The following is a 23732-nucleotide window of genomic DNA, read 5'->3' on the forward strand; positions in this document are numbered from 1 at the left end:
TCATCTTTCGCACTCAGATGGTTCAGATTCAAAGATCAGGATGACGAACTGTCTAACGCTCCTATTCGACAAACAGTAAAATAGAAAAGTCTTACAAATACAGATACTTAAAATTAATTAATTATTCCGAAAATAAATAGTTATAAAAATAAGCGAGAATTTGATGCTTAAAATACCTTAAGGTAAGAACTTAATTAATTTGCACCACATGCGGAGTGGAATGTGTTTTCCCTTACTAGATCGTAGAAGCGTAATTCTAACAGAAGTTCAACTACCAAGTGTAAAAAACATTAACGGCAACTTGTCAATCGTAATTATCAATAGTGCAATAGCTCAAATAGAAAAAACGTGAATCAATAAATAAGAGTGCAACAAGAGATTATATACGTATGACAAAGTGACGGTCGCCGACGAGCGTGCCCGTCGGCGATTATCATCGGCAAATTGTATAATTCGTAGAATAAATAACTGTGCTCCAAAAAAGATCGGTCTACCCGCGGAGACAGATTTAGGTACAATATTCGATTCTTTTTCCACTCTTTCCGCCCCCTCTTATACCGCAAGTCACAGCTCCATATACGCACTGTGGAAGAATCAAGAGAGATATATTTACAGACAAAAATACTCGAGTCACGAGTTTGACGATCTCAGCGAGACAACGGGAGAGCGACTCGCGATTATCCGTCTATTAACTTAAAAAGTTGGGGGAAAACTTTTTTGTACTTTTCTACAAATTTTCTCTCCATTACCTACTTTATACTCTATATATGTACTAACGGCGATATATCCCCGACGGTAACGTAAACGTTGTCTCGCAAGAACTCGCGGCATCGTTGCAAAACGAGAGGAGCACCGTGGAGGGCTTCATTCAAATCAAACGGCACGAAATTCATCACGACGCTCTCGAGTCGAGATTCCGGAGGAGTCTAACCGAGGAGAATCCGCGCCCCGGCGCGGGAGACACCCAGACACCGAGAGCGAGGAGGTCGGTATACCTTAATGACTTGGTTTGCGCAAGGCCGCGCCGAATAAGCTTGGCCGTTTCGCGTCTCGTATCCTCCGCTCGGCGAGCACGAGCGGAGAGTTTTAATCTCTCGAGAAGTGTGTGTGGTGGCACTTTCAATACTTTACTATACCGAAACGTCGGTCGAGGATCTTATACTATTCCCGACGCGTCCTCTTGGGACGCTGACTGACACCCACGTCGTCGCCGCCGCGCGACTTCTTACCGATTTGTACCTGGCTCTGCGCCGTGAGCTGCAGCGATATCGCGTGGGTGTTGAGCTTCTCCGCGAGCAGCAGATCCTTGAGGCCCTTCATCTTCTGACTGTACAACGTTATCCTCGGCCTCTCGTTCTCGGAGTCAGTCACTACTTCAGGCTCGACGTTCTCCTTGGAAGTGGAGGGCGCCGGTGGTAGAGCGTCGTCCGACGGCGCGACGAACGGCTCGCCGCCGCCCTGTAGCAGGTAATCTCTATTAAGTATCTTCTCGCTGCAGGCCGCCGTCAGTGCTTGAATACTGGGATGTGTCGACGCCGAATTGGAGGGCACTTTGGATTCTAGGCTCTTGATCAAATCTCGCGCCGCGTTTCCTCTCTCCTTGGTCTTACAGTAATTGTTGTTGTTGTTGTTCAGGGTCTCCTCGGGACTCGTCTCCCTCTTGTGCGCCGTTTCCTCCTTCTGCTTGGCCTCCGTTTCGTAGCACTCTATGACGACCTGGGCGCGTATACTGGCGTCGAACTTGGAGATCGTGCCCACCAGCGGACGGGCCCAACCTATGTGCAGCACGGGAGTGTTGGCGCCCTCCTCCCATTGACAAATACCATCGTAAAATCTCAGCAGGTACGCGAAGGAACGTGGCTGCCGTAATAAGCGCTCGTCCACGCGTACCGCGTGCGGTATCAATTCGTTGGCGATCTCCAGCAATTCCTTGTATATTTCCCCGTCGTCCCGCGAATAATCGTATCTGTCGCGCATAGAACTCTATTACTCACCGCTAACAAACCGCATATCAATGAAGCGTTTAACATATTCACCGTTGTTCAAAGGTACGCAGTTTCAGCGAACGCATTAAGTGCGTGCAAAAAAAGATTACAGAGAAAAATTATGCGTCAGATACTTACTTCCGCAAAACATCCGCGGCGTCGGCCCACGACGCAAACGCGTTGACGTGTAATCCATGCCGGTACAGATATCCACCTTGATAAGTGTAGGGATAGACGTGCGCGTTTCCATAGTATTTCCTTGCCGATCTTACGGCTTCCTACAAAAATATTACGTTCAGTATATAACACGTATACGCATGTGCAGATGAACAGCATTGTTGTTTGATACTTTAGTTAGAATCACAAACCTGAAAAAGGTCTATAGGCGGTGGTCTCCCAGGTGTAGGCGCAGCCTCTTCCAACTCGGCCAGGTTACCAAGCGCCATAGGATACTTTGCTAGATGGCCCAAGTCATACAGCAGCCACAGCAACTCCTGCTGGAGCAACGCTACCTCGGCCGCGTCGGTAGTCCCATTCAGACTAGGATTTATAGCGGACACTATGGTAGCCACTTCCAGAGCACGAGTGCACACCATCGCTTGGCCGTTTAAATACAACCACGATCGAGACGCTACCCCAGGCTCCACCGGTTGCCCGCGTTTATCCTCGTTTCCCTTACCTGGTAATAAATTGCAATTATGACCCTTCTGACCCTTGATTTTTAAAGTCGCAAGTGTAGGATCTTAATGATCAAGTCAAGAAAAAGATCGGGATTCAATTCTGTCATTCTACATACATGAAAGAATTTTACACGGAGACATTATTATCTTAATAACAAAGAAACAAATTTCAAAAACAAGCAAATTCAAGATTACTCCAATCCAACAGCCTCCAGAGGAAAAATGTAAAGCATACTGTAAAAAAATCCGTCCTGGACATCTCATTAAATTGCGATCTTTCAATCTTCAACGGTCGGAAGTCCAAGATCAGCAACCACATACCATGCCATGTAACCTCCGCGGTCTCCGTACCATCCTCCCCGTACACGACCCACGCGTGGTCCTCCGACATGGCGAGATGCACGTCCTTGAACCCTAGAACCTGGCAGCCGGCCACCACGGCGAAGGCCACTCCGTAACAGTCGAGCTTGTTCGCCGTCAGGTAACTGTACAGGCTCTGCAGATGCGCCCGGTCCTTGTAGTAGCTCCTGGTGAGGGAGTTCCATATCACGTCCGACACCTTCTTGACGAGCTCCCGGGTGGCGTACTTGGTGTCGTAGACGGTGAGATCGACGGCGCCCTTGATTACCGCGTGAAACTTGGTGTAGAGCGCCTCGGCGATGTGGTACTCGACGGGCGGCAGCTTGGGCTCGTCGTAGACGGCGTTCTCCTGGGGGGTGAAGACGCGGTTGCACGTCAGGGAGTTCTCGACGGCGCCGACGAGGATCGAGAGCAGCGCGAGGTCCGGCTCGGCGCTGTTCTCCAGCTGATTCTTGAAGATCTGCACGATCGCGGAGATGCTCCGGATCGGGAACAGGGCCCTGTCCCTGTCACGAAAGCCCGCCATGTCGTACGGGGGGGCGGGCGGGGGGCCCCCGGCCGAACTTGGAAGGTCGGAGACACCGCGCGCGTATACGCGCGCAACGACTCCGTTGACGGCGACGGCGGCGACGGCCGATCTACGACGCCCGTGTCAGACCCGTCATAGCCGCCGGGCGTTTCGGGGCACGACTTCTGACAGAAACTCGCGCGACGGGCGGCCACGTCGGGGCCCGCCGACTCCGTCCGGCGAAAACGCGCGCGGCGTTACTCCGCTCCGGCCAGTGAACGTTTACCCGGCGTTGCGCGGCTCTCCTCTCGCATATCACCGCACGGGGCGCACGGACGTGTGAGCCGCGCCAGCGACCGCTCTCCTTCTCCGCCGCCTCACCTCACCACCTCGTCGCCTCCTGCCACCACGCTCTCGACAGTCCACCGCCCGCTCTCGCTGCTGGTCTAGTGCTGGCGGACGCGGGACGCGCTGCACGGTGCCGTGCCGACCCGTACTACCGATACACCGTCCCGTGTCCCGTGCCGTCGTGCCGTGGCCGTCCAGCGCCGCCACGCTTCTCCGCTCGGGCTCGGGAGCCTCGGGACGGGAGTGCGTACGGTGATTCGGTAATAATGCCAGGACGAGAGCGCGGCTCACCCGAAAATCGGGTGGTGGTGAGGACACGCACACAAAGAGGAGGCGCGTCCACCGCGCACAACGTGTGATCTCGAAGCTTCGGGCTTCGGCTCTGGCTTCGACACGGTACCAGTCTCCTTAGTCTCTCGTGCTGTATTCCTCGCTGCTCGCCGAGCTAGCCGGCTCGACCATTTAGAATCCAATGACTTCGTTTAAGATGTTTCCGACATGTCTTATTTAAGGACATTTTTAGATGTCTGTAATTTGAATAATAGCGTTTTCGACTGGGCCGAATTGAACAACATCAGGTTGAATCGCCCTAGGAGGTGTTCGACCCGGCCCAGTCGAAAACGCTATAAAGAATATAGTTTGGATATAGCAATATGTATGTATGTGTATAAAGTATACAAACAGTAAGAAAAATTAAGAATTTTTCACATTTTCAAGAATTTCATTTTCAGGAATTTTTTATACTTCTAAGAATTTTCCATGTTTCGAAGAGAATTTGAGATTTTTAGATCCCAAAAATCAAAAGTCTTGAAAGAGAGTTTTCAAGTGTTTAGGAAATCAATATTAATTTTATTCTTTTTACTTTATTTAATTACATTAAGAGTAAGATTGTATTTAAATAAAAATACGTTAATAGGAGGAGGAATATAGGTATATACATTGTTTCTGGATAAGAATTTTTTTCATATCAACTTTTTATTATTTCCCGATCAAAGATATAAATATTGTTATTATTACAAACATTGCGCGCATAATAAAGCGTAAATCGACGTATAAATCCTCGCACCGGCTATCTCGGGCGGACAGCGAGAATACGGCGCGAGAGAAAGAGAGAGACGCAGAGTCCTCGTCTACTCGCCGAAGCTCCCGAGCGCGCACGTTGTACATTTTCTGATGTGCGCCTTCTCTTTGTGTACGTATCCTCACCATCCGATTATTCGGACGAGCCGCGTCTCTCGTTCCGGCACGGCTGGCGTATCCTGGCATCGCTATAAGAGCGGCGTTTCTATTCGACCGTCGCGCCGCGCCACAGCCAACGGATAGAATCCGCGCCGACACACGGCCGTGCTTTCGTATACTTGGGCGCGATGTGTGATTTTCGACGCGCAATAGACGCGGAAAATATATGCGTATGTGCCGCGCGGGCCAATCAACCTCCCGCTTTTTCGGAAATAATAGATACACGATGGGAGGGGGCGAAAGAGAGATTGATTAGCGCGTTCCGCGTATAACGCGCGGATGCCGTCACGCCAATTATTTCCCACCGTAACGACAGGACGACGAATGTTGTTTTTGCACTCTGAAACGATATTGAAAGCGAGTGAATAAATCTAAAAATCATTTCTGTATCAAGCGGAAGCGATGAACTAATAGGATTTCTGGTTCCTGACATTGCAGAAAATATCCCGCTTGTCGCTTCCCGTCGCAACGGATAAAGAATAAAGACAGAATTGTTTGCATTTGAAAGATGAAACTGATATATATTTAGTTGCAAGTATATAAATTGTTTAATATAACGTACCTCGTGTCGTTTTAATATTTCTTAGATGTAATATTGTTTAAATATAATATTTTATTGATCAAATATGGAAGATAGAATGCATTTCGAAATAATAGATTTCAAGAAGTCTTATATTTTCACTTCTAATATATATATATATATATATATATATATATATATATATATATGTATGTATGTATGTATGTATATTCATTATACATCTATATTTATATTTTTTTAAATAATTATCTTCGAATAAATATCATACATCAAGCAAAGTTCACTTACAAATTGAACAATAGTTCTTTATATATTCATTAATTATTGTTACAGCCCACTTCAGGTGATCCATTGCATTCGCGTCAAATTTCAAGATACAGAATTCCATTTATAATTTCATGTGCTGCGCGTCTTTCGATATATACGCTTGCATTTTCAACGCATATTTTAAATATGTGTGCATTTCTTAAAACGTATTTCGTATTATGCAATGCATAAAATTAAAATTATAAATAGAATCCTATTCTGCAGCCTGCAGCCGACGGCCGACGCGAATCGCCGATCGCGATTGTCTCGAAGTGAGCCCTGTTCGAGAATCGAATTCGTCGCACGGTCGAATCGCGATTTGAAAATCTTAAGATGGCGCAGCCCCATTGATCGCTTCGTGTTGTTCTGTCGGTCGTGCCGTCGTGGTCAGTCTGTCGTTTTATCGCGATATAGAGAAGCTCGCGTTTCTTCCGAATATATTCTCGCCGAAGCCACGATTTCGGAGAATTTGCAGAGAAGTCAGTCAAGTGTCACTCGGGTCGCGTCGCGTCTCGTCACGTCACGTTTATCGGAAATAAGGATATTAACCTCGACATCGAGATGAAGGTAACGATAAAAAGTAAGTATCTCCAGCGGCATCGAAATTTTCCCTGCCGCTCGTTTTGTTTTTCCGCGCGATTGACGCGTCGCGTATCAAAATTCCTTAGTTTCGTGGTTATGTCACGGCGTAAACATAGATCGTAACATTTTCCTCGGCCGTGACAGCGCTCGCACGTAGATCGACGACATCCACGAAGGCACGTTTCTCTTTTCAGGCTGGACAGGCGTCGCCACCTGGCGGTGGATCGCGAACGACGATAACTGCGGCATATGCAGGATGCCGTTCGACGCCAGCTGCCCGGATTGCAAGATCCCCGGAGACGACTGTCCGCTAGGTATTCGTGATGCGTATTCTTTCTCTGCGATATTCCAAGTGAAACGTTGTCTCTTGATATTTCTCGTTTTCTTGACGCGTGTTAAATTATCTGTTAAAAAAAAAAGAAAAAGAAAAAAATATTTACTCCGAAAGTATTGAAAATGATTTCTCTCGTTTCACGACGTTTCTTCAAGTAGAAACACGTTTATATCTTTTGTACTGCTGTCGAATATTTTCATATTTCCTTTAAAACGAGAATTTTTAAGAAAAAAACTAATTGTAAGAGAAAAAAACTTGAAAATTAGAGGCGACAATGCAGTTGAAAATTTTGCTTTAATTTTGCAAAAGTTCTGCCGATTGAATTAATCACTAATTAATTGTAAGTTAATCAGAACTTGGTCCAAGTCTTTCTTGAATTCATTTTATACGATGTATAACTCGCATCTGTCCTATGCGTTTTTATTTGCAACTGTATTTTAACGTACGCATACGTTTTAATATACATTTTTTATTTGTCCGTTCAATTACATTCCACATAAATAGAATATCCCCTAAGAGCATATGATATTATTCGAAATACTTCTATATAGAATGTATTAAGAATATACCTAACATAAACAAATCAGAAACTTTGTCCTTCACCAGTAAATAAAAAACACTAAGGATTTAGTTTCTAGATTTGTGACTTGTTTCGGAGCAATGTCATGACTGAGATGTTCGTTAAACACTACTGATTTTATGACTTGGATAAACCAATGGTCGAAACGTGACGATTATAATTTATAATTAATAAATACAGCCAGTCGGATCGAGTAAAAATCCTTAGCGATACCTAATATACTGGCCCAGATAGCACCATGTCCAAATTCGGGACGTAAGACGTCTTTTGGACAAGTGTGCTTTATGGGGGGTATCTGCTCCCATAATATCTTATGCTTTTGCGATTCTCAGAATCTACATATTACATGTGCTCTTAGGGTCGAAGGAAGAATGGATTTCTTTTATTCCCCGACTCGTAAAATGCCGCCACGGCGAGACGGTCGCGTCCGCGACGGCGCGCGCGATATCGATCGACGCGTGCCGGTCGACGGGGTCGGCAGGCAGGCGCCGCTTGTCCCTCACCCTCGCCCTGGGCACCCTCGGTATCGATGCGCGGCGAACGCGTGCACGCACGTCCCTCCGTCCTTCCCCCCTCCCCCCGCCGCCCAGCCAGGTGCGCCCTGACAGACGTCCGCGCCGGTCGCCCTCGCCCCCGACGCCGACGAAATTAATTTAACTCGCTCTACCAAACGCTCGATTTCTCGTTCCAGTGTGGGGGCAGTGCTCGCATTGTTTCCACATACACTGCATCATGAAGTGGCTGCACTCGCAGCAGACCAACCACATGTGCCCGATGTGCCGTCAGGAGTGGAAGTTTAAGGAGTAACCGCAACCGCTTTGCCTTACGGGCCCGCAGGTGTCAGCACGCAGCGAGTGGTCAGGTAACAATGAAACCTTTGTCTTTCCTCTACCGGCTCGCGACGATTTCCCTATATCTAAGGAAACTCGGACGTAATAGGAAGAAGACGTCGCTCGCTGTATAATCGATTGGACCTTTCAGAAATTGCATCCGCTTAACCGTTTTTTAAATATGACAATCGTGTCTCCGGTCAACTACTTGAGGTATAGATACATTTTCTGTATCCCCCGTACACTTGGCGCGAGACATTGCCGTGTCTTTTGGGAGATATAAATCTATATAGGTAATCTGTACAATCTAGAGACAGTCTGTATAACGCGAATCTCTTTCGCTAAACCTTACTCGTGTAAATCGTGATTTTCAGGGCGATCGAGTCTGAGCGTGTAAAGAAAAGCCGTCGAAATTAAAGGATAATCAAACGAATGGGCAATATACTTTAGGGCATCTTCGTCTATTCACAGCGTATGTTTCTGGAATCGATTCGTCGTATCTAGCGTGCTATTTGCTATGAAAGATTTATACGCGTAACAAGATTAAAGTAAATCCCATACGAACAACTTATATGTTTTCCAGCGGGAGATGGCCGTGCTGCTAAATTTAGAAGCTTATCTAGAGTCGTCCATCCGCCGCGCCGTGCCGACGATTAAGCCCGCCTGCCGCATGGCAACCCGTTGTGTATGAGCGTATAGTCGAATCGTCAACCTATTGCGAATATCATCCAAAATCTTTGTCTCATTCCGAATTCCATTTGGGAATTCGCACTTCAGCGGTAATCGTCTATAATTAATCTTTTTCCGCGCGCAAAATTCGCGCCTGAACGCGTGTCTCGGAGAAGAATTGTGTACAACAAATGCGATGTGTGATGCTGTTTATCAAATCTAACAATCGAATCTTTATCATCAGCCAAAAAATTCGGATGTTCCATGACCACCGCATTCGCGCTCCAATCTTATGCTCTCCGTGACGGGGAACACGTTTCCGGTTCAAAGGGTTAACGCGCGGCGTGCAACCGTGGATCAGTCTCTCTCTTTCTCTCTCTCTCCACTCGCTTTGTTATCTGGCCGCTTCTACGGGTGACGCCGTCGGCTCGTTGAATTATTAATAAGTTGTTGTATCCGACGATACGCGCCGTCAGTGTCTCGCGCGTGTTCTGGAACGTAACGTAATCGTCGCCGCGCGGCATAATCCATTCTCTCAGCCTGACGCGGTTGCGAGCGCAGGTCGGGGAATAGGCCTCCTCTTTTTTTCTCTCTCCCCTCGCTTTAATCGCGGGAACCCGCGTTCCGCCGACATAATCGCGCGCGAGAAAACTCGCCAACTCGCGCGGAGTTTAATGGAGAACGTGGAGCGCGCGAGTGGGACGGTAAAGGAAAGCCGGATCGACGGCGCGGCGTTGCGTACACAGCGAGCGCGTGATTTTCAACGCGATGCTCTTATCCCGGCTGGTTTTGCGAGTCAATTTGACGTTACACGTCGGCCACCTCGGGAGGGCTGTGTTATTTATGATTGCGAAAAGATGGAAAGCCGCTCTCGGGCTCTACTCCTTTCGCGGCCAAGCGCGTGGTCAAAGTACAGAATACAAAAATAGCAGTCGAGTCATGTTTATTACCGAGAAAAGTATATAAAGTGAGAATCAGCAAACTCACTGACAATTGAAGAGTGACTGTCAAGTACCGACTCAATATCGAATGTAGTACCGTGAGTTTGAAGAAAAAGGATCGTTAAAAGTATCACGTTTATAAAAAAATACTATTTATCAATGTAACTCATTAATGTCCATTTCTATCAATTTAGATTAACTTTAACGGTTACATACTTGTTATCTTTTTCTAGTATTGAAAATTAGAAACAGATAAAGAGTAAGTTAAACTACATTGGTAGAAATGGATATATATATAAGTGGTCGAAGAGATGCTATAAGAGAGGGACTGCTTGACTGCGTATCACACTTACGTAACACGCGCGTTGACGTGTAAAAGACATCATTATACATGGAACTCTCCGCCCGTGCGAGGCCGAATTAACAAATATAGCTCACAGATAGACACGCGCCTGACATTGGCATTCGAAATCCGCGTCTCGATCGCGCACCACGCGAAACCCCGTGACCCAGTAATCGAATTTTTGTTTTGACGGCCGCGTTGCGCGGTAGCGGCCGCCGTGCCGCGCCGGACGGGAACGTCTTCGGGCGACATGCAGATATACGACCACGATCCGATTTCGACCGGTCTAGGAGCCGACCGGACTCCGCGGTGACAGGGGAGGAGGGAGGAGGGAGGCGGTGGGGCCGATTTGCATTTTATCGGCGGGAGATCGGCCGCAAAAGTGGAACGAGTCGTTTTTGCCTGAGCCAGAGCGAAACAGAGTGTGAATAAATTCCGAGACCCGCGTTTTCCCAGCCCGGCCGGCCGTGCCACTTCCTCGTGCTTAATTGCGCCGTGAATGGGCGGGCGATATCGCGCGGCGATCGCCCGCCGATAACGCGTATCATCGGCGCGTTACTTCATTTCGCGGAGCACGCCAGAGTCCGCGGGATACCGCTGCTGGTATCTTATCTCCGCGGTCTCGCTTCGCTCCAGCGACAGAAGATGCTTCCGAAAGACGCTGCCGTCTTCTGGAGCGTCGTCTCGAGCGAGTAGCGATTCTAGAAACTTGACTTGTCCTCGAACGAAATATCTTCGTAGTACCTATCAACTTGAAAAACTCGATTTTACAATCCCGTAAAATCGCGTCGGGGTCGAAAGATAGACTCGAGCGTGGCACGAGACTTAAAGGAGAGAGAGATCGCTTTGTTAAGACGAATTGCGCGAATTAAGAGTAATCACGCTCCCCTGGAATCCTCTTCCCGCAATCTTCGAAACGTAGGGGAGGAGAGAGGAAGAGAGAAAACGGAGGAAGTCAGAATGTCGTCGCGCCAAGCTACGGCACTGGCGAACGGACCTCCGTGCCATTGCGGGAGGGCAGCGAGACGGAGGGGACCTAATGGGTCCCTTCCCTTTTCTCCGTCTCGCTCCGTTCGCCTCTTCCTTCGATAATCCTTTCCTTTCTCTTCCCTCCTCCGTCCCCGTTCTCCTCATCCGCTACGGGTTACTCTCTCACGCGATACCACGGCGATACCACCGGTCGCGGTATACACCTACACCCAACGTTGGAGGTAGACGGACCCCGAAATGGTAGACTCCAGGGACTCGGTTTCACAATTAACTCCTAGTTCTTTGAACTCGTGACTTCTAGTCCTCTTAATTCGTGTGACTTTCAGTTTTTTAATTTACAGTTCCTAGTTTTTTTTTTAATTCGTGACTCTCAGTCCATTTAATTCGCCACTCCTAGTCTTTTTAATTCGTAACTCTCAGTCCTTTTAACTCGCAATTTCTAATTTTTTAAATTCGTGACTCTCTGTCTTTCAATTCATGCCGGTTACGTTAAAGAGTTTTATTCGTGTCCCCATATCTTTTTGTCGCGCTTCCGCGATTTTTTTTACGCGCATTCTTTATCTCGCGTTTATCTCTTTTGTGAGAATTTGTAACGACTCTTCGTGCTCCGCCGAAGCACGGAAACCGATATTGACCGATAAGACACTTTATGCCTCGCGAACTCTAGAAAGTTCACGTTTATCGCAGATCGCCGTTGCGTTCGCGTCGATGCGAATAATGCGTATTTCGAAATGAATACCCGCACATTCGCGGGTAATTAACTGCTCTACACCTGCGGCAGATATTGTATATGATGTAAAGAAACGAAACGATATGCGACGGGTACCGTGAAGTGTATATAAGCGCGAGCCTCGTAACTCTATGAAATCACGGCGAAATCGGCTTACATAAACTTGAACAATCTCGGGCAAATGCATGTATGTAATTAGGACGCGCTGCATATTACGCGTCTCGGCGCATAATTGAATCCATTCGAGCGAGTCCTGAGAGAAAATGTTTCCCCATCGACGATATAATACGACGATAAAATGTGATTACAATCTCAGATATATCTCTAACTAAATTAAATCTCCCTTTGAAATTAATTATTCCTTCATTTTCGACATTTCAAGCGATCGGGGGATTAGTCCGGACGACGGTCGTGAGAATCGTGCGCCGTGAAGATATCACGGAAAGGCAGCAACCCCGAGAAGAAACCTCAGTCTTAACGACGCTAGAAAGTGTGACCGCGACTTTCCGTAAGGTTTAGAACGGCAACCGCTTTTTTCCCTCCCCGAGATCAGCCGATTTTACGTAACGAGCAATCCGAGTGTTTCTTCCTATCGGGCCAAGAACTCACACATCATCGTGATCAGCAATGCTGAGATCGGCACGAGACCGCGGTGGTGAACCTTCACCATCACGCCGTCAACCGCAGGTCCTCTTTGCATTCGCCTCTATCTCCGGCTCCCTTCTGTGCCTTTCACACACACACGTGTACACACCTAGGCACGCTTACTCGCTCGTTTATTCTCTCTCTCTCTCTCGTTCATTCGCACGTTCGTTCCTTTACTCGTCCACTCGCTCGCTCAAACGCGCGCGCGCGCGCAAGGCGCACACTCGTTGACTACCTGACGAGAACTCGAGCTCGGCCAGTCACGTGGCCAACGATCGCGAAGGATGTTTGTGGGACCGCAAAGTCAGTCCGCGGCGGTCGGTCCGTCGAGAAAGAGAGGATAGAGGCGCGATCGGGTGGAAGAGAAGGAGGGAGAGGTCGGGACGGAGGAGGAGATACTGGATCGGGGATACCGCCTGGGGTCTCGGGATCGTCGCTGCTCTAGCTCTACCTGTCCGAAGGCATTCGCCGCGCGCGATCGTTTCGGCTTGTTCCCCTCGTGCCGTAGTTTACCGGAGTCGAAGGTTTTCGAGTGTTTCTCCGCGATTGGTTCCCATTAGCCACGGGCAGCGGGAGAGAAGTCTTGACCGGGTCTAGTTCGACCGAAAGGAGGATTTCCGTCGTGACGCAGGAATTAATATAGTGTTTTAATTGTAGTACAGAAGGAAATCGGCGATCGCCGATTTGTTTGTGCGTTAGAAAGTGCGGGTTTCGTGCGGCATTTCGGTGCACTGAAACGTGGAAGACGCGCAATGTGACGTCAAGCGAGACTTGGAAGTGACTGTCGAAGTGACGCGAGGATGAAGTGGCTCGAATCGAGGAAGATGTCGGATTTCCTTCATTCGGAATAACAATACATGAATAAGTTTGTGGAGTTTTTTTTTCAACAATGTTTTTCTACTTCTCTGTGATAACGGAAGAATAACGAAGTTTAATTATGATGAGGAAGTTTAATTGTCGAACTTTTTGAACTGAATTTTGATACGCTTTGGAAAAAAGTGGAAAAGGAGACAGAATATCGTACCAAGCTTCAATAGAATCGTCAAATATTTTATGATTACTGCAAATTGTGATACGCGAGAGAAAATTTACTCATGAAATACAATAATTCAAGTTGCCGCGTTTGTTCACAAAGAACCAGTAGGTTCGCCAGGTCTGCTCGGCACATTCTTCGTGGAAGGAAAGCACGAGCGATCGAGATAGAAAGGCGACTATCGAGGTCGTAACGTCATCTCGAAGATCAGCTTCAATGACAATCCGAGGGAAAAGAGAGGTAGAGAAAGGGACGGAACGCGCGCGAAGATCTCCGTATTGAAAATCGGTGCTGGCTCTCGTGCTGGCTTCCCGAAGCCTTCAATCGACGAAGGATATTTTACGTGGTCCCCGCGGAATGATGCGCAAAATAGGAGGGGGATCCCACTCGTCACGATCGCGAACGAAGGGAGATTTGGGAGATTCAAGTCCCCGCTCGTGAAGTTATTTAGCGAGCGCGAACGAACGCACGTTTCGTGGTCTCCCGCAGAGTTGTATGCAAAGTCTCGTCGGCGATATCGCGAGGCATCGGCGCGATCGCGACCTGCTTAACGAATAAAGAGGACGTGTGGTGGACTGTCGAGAGGAGAAACGAAAGAGAAGAGGCGAAAGAGAAGGAAACGGCAGAATATCGAGGGTATACGCGCGCGGCGAGATTGCGGTGATTTCGCTGGCGCAACAGCCGCCGTGGAATCATGTGGCGACGTTGCACAACATTTTCCCGTCATCTCCGATCGGCATTTAACGCAGTGCGGGGTTCGCGGTGCGTTTTAAGCGAGTAAGAATTCCGAGAAACGCACGTGCGTCGCGCAGACTCTACCTCCGACCTGCAGCGAATAGATTTTACACAGAGATATCCATTAGGGAGAGAAACGGTCATTACATTCGTTCGCGACTGACGATACGTCGCGGTAGAATAAAAATCGAGCTACTCCGTCGCAAACAACGAATTAATTCATGCCTGAGGAATTTTTTCGAGTGACGAAACACTGCTGACGCGAGAAGTTTACCAAGCTCGCGAAACGCCTCGCTCGCCGAGTCATTTCACGTCGTTTCTCACATTCCGTCGGCTTGAAATAGACAGACGCGCGATAAGGAGGACGATAAACGTCGCCTCTTATCTTCGAAGAAATTTGAACGGGGAAATCTTCGTCTTTTACGCGCGAGGTGAAGGTACCTCGCGTTACCGCTGACATTTAGTACTGCCTAAGCAATAGCGTAGATATTTTTGACGCGCGAGTCGGGAGTGTGCGGTTCAAAAATCGAGATTTGCTTCGCATAAGCTTGTCCTTCGTCGAGGATGAGCGATCGCATCGGTTAGACGGTCGGAAAAACGAGCGGAATGCAGCTGGCAACCAGTCAGAGGCCTCATCCGCCTCCGGTGCCACCTCGGCCGAGCAGGCAGGTGGTTGCCGAGGCCCTTAAGAGATCGCCAAGGCCGCCCTGTCCCACTAGGCAGGCACCACCGCCGCCGAACACGAAGCCCTGGAGATCCGATCAGCAGCAACTGCAGCTGCAGCAACAACATCAGCAACAGGTGGACTCGACGGCCGGACGCACGATCGTATACGAGTCCATCAAGGAATGCACGAAGGACTGCAAGGACGAGAGCGCGTCCAACGACAGAAATCAGCGGGATCGCAACCAGGCGCGAAATTCAGACAGGAATGTTGAGGAGAGCCGTTCGGAGAACGGAAACAAAGTCACCTCGTCTCACGATCAACATCACGGCGCCGGTACCGGTTCGGAGAAGCTTTATTCCACGGGAAACGTCCCGGTGAACATTGTGCGGAAGCGCAACAGCCTGACCGAGGATCAACGGCCGCAACGCAGACTGGAGATTCGCAGAAACTCCCGCGGGAAGGACCCGGCCGGTCTGCCGTATCATCGCGAACGATGCAAGGACCCGCAAAGGGAGAACAGCGTCGTCGCCTCGGCGGAGAAATTCGAAACGGCAGCGACGACGGCGACGAGGCCGTCACCGGCCGTTCGAGCTGTCAACGTGTCCTTCGAAGACGAGCTTCGTGCCTCGTCCTCCAGCCCGGATTCCTCTGGCAGGCAAGTCACGGTGAGCCACGCGGAAAAGTGCAACGGCGACCCGGAGAGAGCGGACGGGCACGACACCCGGCCGACGCCCACGTGCCGATCGTGTCCTGGTGTCGAGCAGCAACAGCAGCAGCAGGAAGCGTTCGCGGGGAATGGCAAGCCCGCCGGGAACGACGGTGTCAAAACCGTATCCTCGATCCAGAAATCGACGAGCGTCCCGAGCGTTCCCGATCGCGCCCCCGTCACCCTGCTCGTCGTCGACGAGCCAGAGCGTAAAATCGCGCTCAGCGACCACGAGGACAGCAGCAACGACAACGACAGCGACAACAATATCCATCGGCAGGACTGGCTGGAGGCGGGGGTCCGTTACTCCTCCACGAAGATCACTCTGCACGGAGACGACGGCGACGACGACACCGTCGACAGGAATCGCGTCAACGGTTACGATCATCGCGAGGAGGAAAGAATCACTGATCTTGATTTCATCAGGTAGAACTGGAATTAAGCGCGATATCGTCGAAATCTTTGCTCGCAATCTTTTCTATGGATGTTGTAATCTAAAGGATTGTGACGCTAAATAATAATATGAATTACTCTTTTCCATTTCACCAAATAATTCGAAAGTTTTCTATGTATTGAATAAATTGTTCATAAGTGGCTTTTATAAGATCGCTGAAAGCTTAAAGCTGCGACTGTAGTTGCATCGGTCTTGAAACAATTTGCACCAATAAGAAAGGGATTATCGTTGAAATATGCTTTCTCATAAATATGCAATTACTGTTTGTAGGACTGTCTTAATTTCCAAAAATTCACTCTTTGCGCTGCATCCACTTCTAATATTCTCACTTTCTCATCTAAAGCAATAAAACTGCAGTAATTGCGAAAGACTTGTGAGACAGAGAGCATCGGCATCTCAATTTAAACAATTAGTTGAATAACGTTTTGAATTTTTGAGTGTGTTAAAAACGTAATTTCTCCCAAGTTTTTGACGTTCTTATTTTGAGTATACGCTTAAAATAATGTGCTTGATGAGGATGTTACTGAAATGCGCGAATACATAATAGATAAACGTTTTACGGCGTAACATCATACGAAACGCTAGGTTGCTGTACATCGGCGTTAACGACGTATTAATTATCGAGAAGTCGCAATAGTTCGCAGGGTCGCACTTTGTTACGCGCACGTTGATCCGAATTCAACGATCTGGCAATACGAGCGTACAGCTTTCTCGCGATAACTGCCGTGTCGACCGGCCATAAAAACCAACCGTTCGTTGGCGTAACTAACGTTAAAAAAAACTCGCTCGCAGTCCCTTTTTTATTTTGCTCTCAAATCGCTCTTAATTTTCTCATTTTGCAAGTCATAAAATCTTGAAAAATCCACGAGCCTGGTCTTTCGGATATTGCGATATCGTACACCATTTATACGCACATGCACACAAATATACAAATATGCAATTATACAAATATACAAATATGCAAATATGCAATTATACAAATTACAGAATTTAATAAATGTTAAAAAAAACGGAGAAATATATTCTCGAGAGATAATTATAAATAGAGGTTGCATAAACATTCTTTCCTCGCGATACAAGTCGACGAGGAATTTATTAACAGCAGCAACTTTTTATAAATTGCTAAACCGATATCGCTCTCGCGTATCGGATCGGTATCACTGCACTTGTCGATGCTCGGTATCGAGTCGATCTCATCTCGGCACGCAGGAAAATAAAACGAGAAGGCGGGCAAGCCGGCGGAACCGAATCGAACGGATATCGACGTCGATAGGAACGATTGAGCGATTGCAGACTTCCGCGATGTGCACACGCGATGATAATAACCGCGGGGCAAAAGTGAGTCATTCGCCAAATCTTCCGCCTTCTTGACCGCTGGCGGCCGACACTTATAAAGACAGATCGAATTTTTATTCCATAAGATGATCGTATAACGGTATCCTCGTTTCCTGCGGCTCTCCCATCCATCGTACTCTGCCTTTGGCAGTTTACCAAGGCAGGAGAGACCATCCGACCCGCAGAAGTTTCCCCCGGAGTATCGTGAAAGTTTTAAATGTATCCCTCTTTGTGAATTCCACTCGTCCTTCTCTTTTTATTTTTCAAGTCGCTACAGCCGGAAAACAAGCATTGCTTTAAAAATTGAAACATCCTATTATTTAGGGACAATATTTTAATTATTGACATACATTTATTATGCATTTATAACTCATACGTAATTAAATATATGCCGTTAATAATTAGCTTCTATAGTAACTATTAAACGTCAACTTTTTAACTTTATCACTGGAATATCTCATTTCTGCAAAATGTAAATTATATAAGAATCTCGTCCTTGTTCCAGCATACAAGAAAGGATCGCGATGTCTTCCCTGCAAGGATTACCCCCGTTACCGAGGAGCTTAAGCGGCTTCAACCTGAGCGGCGGACGCGGCGAGAGCGGCGAGCCGCCTCCACCGCCCACGAGGTCGTCCAGTAAATCCCAAAGAGGCGGTAAAACGACGCTGCAGTCGTCGTCGTCGTCGTCGAGGCCGTCACCACCTGCCAGGCAACTCACCACCCTGGACACCCAACTGGCGGTGCTCAGGAGAGAAATGGTACGTCCACGAGGATTCACCCTTTTGCTTCTCCGTCAACGTTGGAACTCCACTAAAATCATTATTTTGCGAATGCGATCGATGCACTAAAGCGATTGATAGTGATCGTTAACAAGGAAAGGATAAATCGACGTTCTTTAGGATTGCGAAAAATGTAACCATTGTATTTTACGGCGCGTGCAGCAGCAGTCGCTCGAGATGCGGTCGGTAAATTGTCGATGCTGTTCAAATTGGTGTCTGAAATTGTGCATCCTATAACGGCAGCCATTAACTCCAATAGAAACCATTAGTCATCTACCGCGGAGCGAAATGTATTTACGGACATGCAGGAAAATTCCACGCCTTCGCGTGCGGCAAGCACGTGCGATTTAAAAGTAAACCCGTCAAGGTTCTTCCGCCGCTATCGATCGGGACGGAAGCTGTGCACAAATTATTTCTCGTTTCTCTACGTCGCAGATATGTATCTAAATATTTTAAACCCGACATGAAGATTTTGCGTCTTTAAAGTATTTTACGAACTTTTTTTTTTCTTTCTATGTTATCTTTATGTAATTTTTATATTTCATGATTTATAATTTTAATTTCGGATATTTTTCCTTTTCTATCGTTTTCTTTTTATTCTTTCTACGTTATCTTTAGACTTTATACCATTTTTTGTTTCATAATTTTTATTTTTAGCTTCGAATATTTTTTCTTTGTGTTGCCTTTGATTCTTGGCTTTGAGGCAGTTTTCATATTCTCCGTCTTGTTGTAGCTTCGATCCTCGCCACTCCTTATCCTCGATATTCGCGTCGTCAGTCCGAGCACGTTTCGCGAGTCGTCATTTTCCACTCGGTCGTCGTTTGTCCACCTCTGCTGCTCTCTCGCTGCCTTTTTCTCCCGATCTGTTCTTCCACGTCTGTTTGGGGCGACCTGTGGACGACCCGTTACCTCGAGGCCGCGATCGCGTGTGAGTAAATTGCCGCGCGCGATGAGCGCGCGTATTTTATGCGTGGGATCATAAGCCGGCGAGGGAAACCGGAGTATCATGCCGCGGTAGAGAAAGACGGGACGCGCTTATATCACTCAGCCGTGTGCGGAGGCCTCCGCGCTTTTTAATAGCTATTACCTCGCAGGTTTGCTGCGCAAACATACTTCACGTGCCTCCTGCTGCTAGTTACACTCCTCTACGTTACATTCCTCTGCGTTAACTGAGCGATTGAAATTCTGAAAGACTGTTTATTTCGAATAAAATTGCTACTAAAAATCTCTTCGTTAGCACACATCTCGTTAGCAGCTCAATAATCTTGTCATCGCTCATCGCAACGAGATTCCTCGAGCGTCCTGTTGACCCAACGATCTTATGTATCGCCTATACACACACACATATAAATATAAATATATATATTCGTTTCGTATAAATTTATCGCCGTATCATGCCGACTACGTATCCAGGCCTGGCATCGCGGCAATCTTCCCGAAATTAACTGTAACGGGATCTCGAGTAGGATCTCTCCTTCGAGGAGGAAAAAGAGCTCTCGTGACGAGCGCTCTTGTTGTTGGATCTCCGTTTCGCGTCAGCATCTCGACTCGCGTATCTAAGTTAGGCTAATAATTTAATAGTCAATCCACAGACACGGGAAGCGAACTGGCACAGCCGCTCCCACGCTACATTCCCTCAGGCACAGGCTCCGCTCCTTCGTACTCTCTTTCCCTCGTTCGCGCTCCTTTTCACCTTCGTTCTCTCCTCTGCTCCTCGTCATCGTCCCTCTTCCAGTCTCGTTTCTCCTCGGCTGTGCGCTCGCGTCTCTCGCGCTCTTCCCATTCTCCTCTTTTGCACGTCCCTCCTATACAATTCCCTCTTCCTCGATTCCCACGGCCAGACGGCCGCCGAGCTGCTTGAATATGCGCCGTTTCAGTCCGTAAATCACGAGGTAACATTTACCTTGGTGACCGTATGGTAAAAGTGAATGCGTCTTAACTTCTATCTCGAGCCATATGTGAAATTTCACAGAAGAAAAGTCACAGGGTTACAGAAAATGATAATCATAGAGTCTCTTCAGTAAATGTCTGAAAGTCAATCTTCTTTTGAATAAGATTTGTGTAAGAAACAACATTATAAGCAATTTATATATTTATTTCTAATCGGAAATCGAGATTGCTATAAAATTTTAGTTAACTCAGTTTCCAATGTCATAGAACGCAATGGACCTTAAGTGATGATTGCATCTTTTTTTGTCAAGAGATAAAAAAAAACGAAGATTACTTTTGTAGGTCTTTATCGAAAACTCACTCTTCCAGTCTCAACTTTTAATTTTCATTTGTCAACGTATTAATATTACAATAATTATTTTCGCATTTGCAGTTTGGCCTGCGGCAGCTCGATCTCTCCCTGTTGTCACAACTGTGGTCCCTGAACGAGTCGATTCAGGAGTTCCGACAGCTGCTGCAGGAGCAGGAGGACCGGGCGCCTTCGCCGTCGCCCAGTAGCGAGGAAGGGGACGATACGTCTTACGGAGTGCACCCACCGCCGCCGCCGAGAAGACCGGCGCCTACGCTGCACCATCATCGGCCGCCGCGACCACCCAGGCCACCCAGGCCGTCGGCCAGCGACGAGTCGCCGTCGAGCGAGGAGTACGGGGCCGTTTGACGTATCGTCACCGAGAGGAAGAAGTACTCGAGAAGGTCTCGGTCCTCTCATCGCACCTAGAACGGCGTCTCGACGAGCGCCGATACCTCCGAACACGAGAAAAGACCTCGAAGAGAAAGAGAGACTTGCGTGAAAACGAAATCTACGACGATACCATGATCTCGGTCAAGACTAGTGATCAAGACATTCATCGTGACATTCGATTGCGAATTATTGATTCCTAAGAGTGCCCGCAACGTCGCTTGCGGAGCCATTCGAGATCGCGATCCATGAGACGGTTCTTCAACTCGTGACCGGAACCGATGATCGAATCGGTCGGTCGACCGAAAGATTGTTTCGCGGTAGATTAGTCGCGGTCGCGCGTACGGTGCTATCTGCGTAACTATCCAGAGAAGATATCCCGCTTTTCCCGCAAACCGTCGCTTGGAGAGCCATTCGAAATTATCCCGCGATCGCTGCTTCAGCACGAAAGGACTGAATCGAAACTCGGGGACGGCGGGGGACCGCAGTAGTTCAGCCGCCATCACGCGAATCTTATTTCGCGTATACGAGATAATAATCGCTTCTCACAGCCCGGAGAAGAGTATCGACTTGCCAATTTACAATAACGACATTCCGCGTATATCGCGCTCTAAATAAGGAAGGACTCGATTGCCGCGAGCGAGAGAGCTGACTACTCAGCTCGACGCGCCCGCTCTCCTCTCTATTTGTGATAACGCTCGAAGGGGCCTTTGATTAATGATAATCGCATCCATTTGTGCGGATTAAGATTTCTCCGCGACTCCGCTCTGCCGTTAGAGCTATTATAACAGATCCGAGCCCAAAGCACCGCGATTCTTTCGTGTTGTGATCCAAGAAATGGCTGTTCCATTCTTTTGGCGTCACCGGCCGAGGAGTGGCCGGTGAATCCGAAAGAATCACAGCATTCTCTTTTCTTCCATATTTTTTTTATTCTATTGCGAATCCGTCGCAATAGAATCCTTGTCCTCGTTGCTGACATCACCTGTAATTAAATCTGCCGTACACGCGAAGAGGATGGAAAAATTTTAATATATTTATAAAAAAAAAAGATATTTAACGTGAGATTTCCAAGTGTTTGATTTCTGATGTTACAGACATATTGCAAGCCTTATAGACCTTATAGACGTAATAAATCAAGTTTTCGCGTGTACGGCATCTTCGGGAAGACTAAGATTGTCAATGTTCCGCGGCGTCCTTTCGTGTAGATTAGTACGAACCGTGTGTAAAGATATGTGCAAAATAAATGAGACTTAATTTAAATACACGCCGACTCGTAAACCGTTGCGTAACGCAACTGCAACCTTTTCTTGTATGCGTCGTTGTCCTGGCACAGATAGTTTAGCGACCGACAATGCTGCACCTACCTGCATGTATGCAAATTGCAGTCTCGTTCTGATGCAGCCATCGGCAGGATGTGTGCGGAAATAAATAGTGCAATAGCAGGACAATGAGGACAGAGAAATTGCTGCACGAGACCCTTGCGTCATTCAAGATGCCGCAATAATCTATTCTATACGATATTTGTTCCGATTGCGTACTGTTAAATATTTTTTTCTACCTTGACATAATATTAATGTGCACTGTCTACAATTTCAAGAATTTTTAGGATATCTAAAAATTGCGAGTCCGAAGATTTGGGATTCAAATCGCGAAAATAAAGAGACTTGAAAATTGATCAAATATCAGGAAAGTGTGATCAGCAAAGAGGTTGCTCTAGCTAAAGTTTCAATAATTTTCCATATTTTAAAAAATTTTCTAAATTTTCAAAGAGTCTTATTAATACACTGTTCTTTCAATATGTTTAATTATTAAAATTTAGTCTCTTCATAAATGTTTGAATTTTTGCTCAAAATGAAAAAGGTCGTGTCAATAGATATCTATGTTAATAGATATTCACATATAAATATGCATGTAAATGTGTAGGTGGAAATCCACGTTGCACTCGCAAGTTAATTAAATGCCGATCGATAGAACATTTTAATCAGATAGAATAAATTTGACTCCAATTACAGTTCAAGTAAATTTTGCGCAACACCAGAAAGGAATTAAATTGTAGCGTTTCTAAATGAATCCGTTTTAAGTTTAACATCGACATGAAATTTAATATCGATACATTTGAGAGAAGTTTTTACAATACTTGGAAAAACTCAATTAAATCGATCTTCTGGCAATTGCAATAGAATACGAAAACTTTTAAATCTTTCTTTCCATTTTTATTCACGAATGTTACATAATCGTGAAAGTGCGTTTATAGAACCTTTTATTATTATATTACGACGTTATTTCGTTCAATGCATTTATTCATACTTCGATATTGATAACCTGATCTTGATACTTTGAGCACCATTTTCGCATTGACCGCAAAAACGACGCGTTGTGAATTTAATTCCACAGTTTGTGCATTCTTTTCTACTTGATTTTTATTCTTTTTCATGAATTACATAGTTTGGCACTGCGTTGCTATTAAAGAAGAACTCTTATAAACTTTCATATGAAGAAATTTGTCGATGAACGCTGCGATTCCTGCATTCGCTTCACTGCTCATGCTTTGCTCACCTCTTCGACATATTGTATTGTTTAATTTATACATTTTCTGCTCTTCAGCATACACTGTCAACGCTTCACACGTACACAAAAGACACAACAGAAAAGCCAGACAAAGGCGAAGCTGCGAGGGCTAAATTTCTTTTTTTTTTACGCAATGTAAAATTTTTAAACTAATTTTAAAGTAAGATTTTGTGTTAAAATTATTTAAAGGATTATAAGAACATTACAAAAACGCG

At 46.8% G+C, this 23732-nt stretch overlaps 2 protein-coding genes across 7 annotated transcripts; one reads left to right on the forward strand and one right to left on the reverse strand.

Annotated features, from left to right (window-relative positions):
- LOC112454554 (menin) lies at positions 1-4760 on the reverse strand. The gene is made up of 4 exons (XM_025016019.1): positions 2987-4760; positions 2354-2664; positions 2124-2263; positions 1-1966 (listed from the first exon to the last, which is right to left on the reverse strand). Exons 1-4 carry the CDS (start codon positions 3549-3551, stop codon positions 1162-1164), a joined length of 1821 nt encoding a protein of 606 aa, XP_024871787.1. The 5' UTR covers positions 3552-4760; the 3' UTR covers positions 1-1161.
- A 1558-nt stretch (positions 4761-6318) lies between these two features.
- Positions 6319-22213, forward strand: LOC112454516 (leucine repeat adapter protein 25-like). 6 transcript variants are annotated; one of them, XR_003040739.1, is made up of 4 exons: positions 6319-6547; positions 6744-6863; positions 8155-8325; positions 18047-18133. XR_003040739.1 is itself a non-coding variant. In XM_025015958.1 (4 exons), exons 2-4 carry the CDS (start codon positions 14986-14988, stop codon positions 20926-20928), a joined length of 1731 nt encoding a protein of 576 aa, XP_024871726.1. In that variant the 5' UTR covers positions 9441-9523; positions 13311-14985; the 3' UTR covers positions 20929-22213. The 6 variants fall into 6 exon arrangements, 5 of the variants coding, with proteins under 5 accessions (XP_024871727.1, XP_024871726.1, XP_024871724.1 ...); XM_025015958.1 differs by lacking the exons at positions 6319-6547; positions 6744-6863; positions 8155-8325 and adding exons at positions 9441-9523; positions 13311-16178; positions 20644-22213 and having other exon boundaries at positions 18047-18299; XM_025015956.1 differs by lacking the exons at positions 6319-6547; positions 6744-6863; positions 8155-8325 and adding exons at positions 9446-9523; positions 13269-16178; positions 20644-22213 and having other exon boundaries at positions 18047-18299.
- Positions 22214-23732: the final 1519 nt, after the last annotated feature.

Source organism: Temnothorax curvispinosus, unplaced genomic scaffold, assembly GCF_003070985.1.
Source record: "Temnothorax curvispinosus isolate PA1 unplaced genomic scaffold, ASM307098v1 QBEX01005133.1, whole genome shotgun sequence".
Lineage (NCBI taxonomy): Eukaryota > Metazoa > Arthropoda > Insecta > Hymenoptera > Formicidae > Temnothorax > Temnothorax curvispinosus.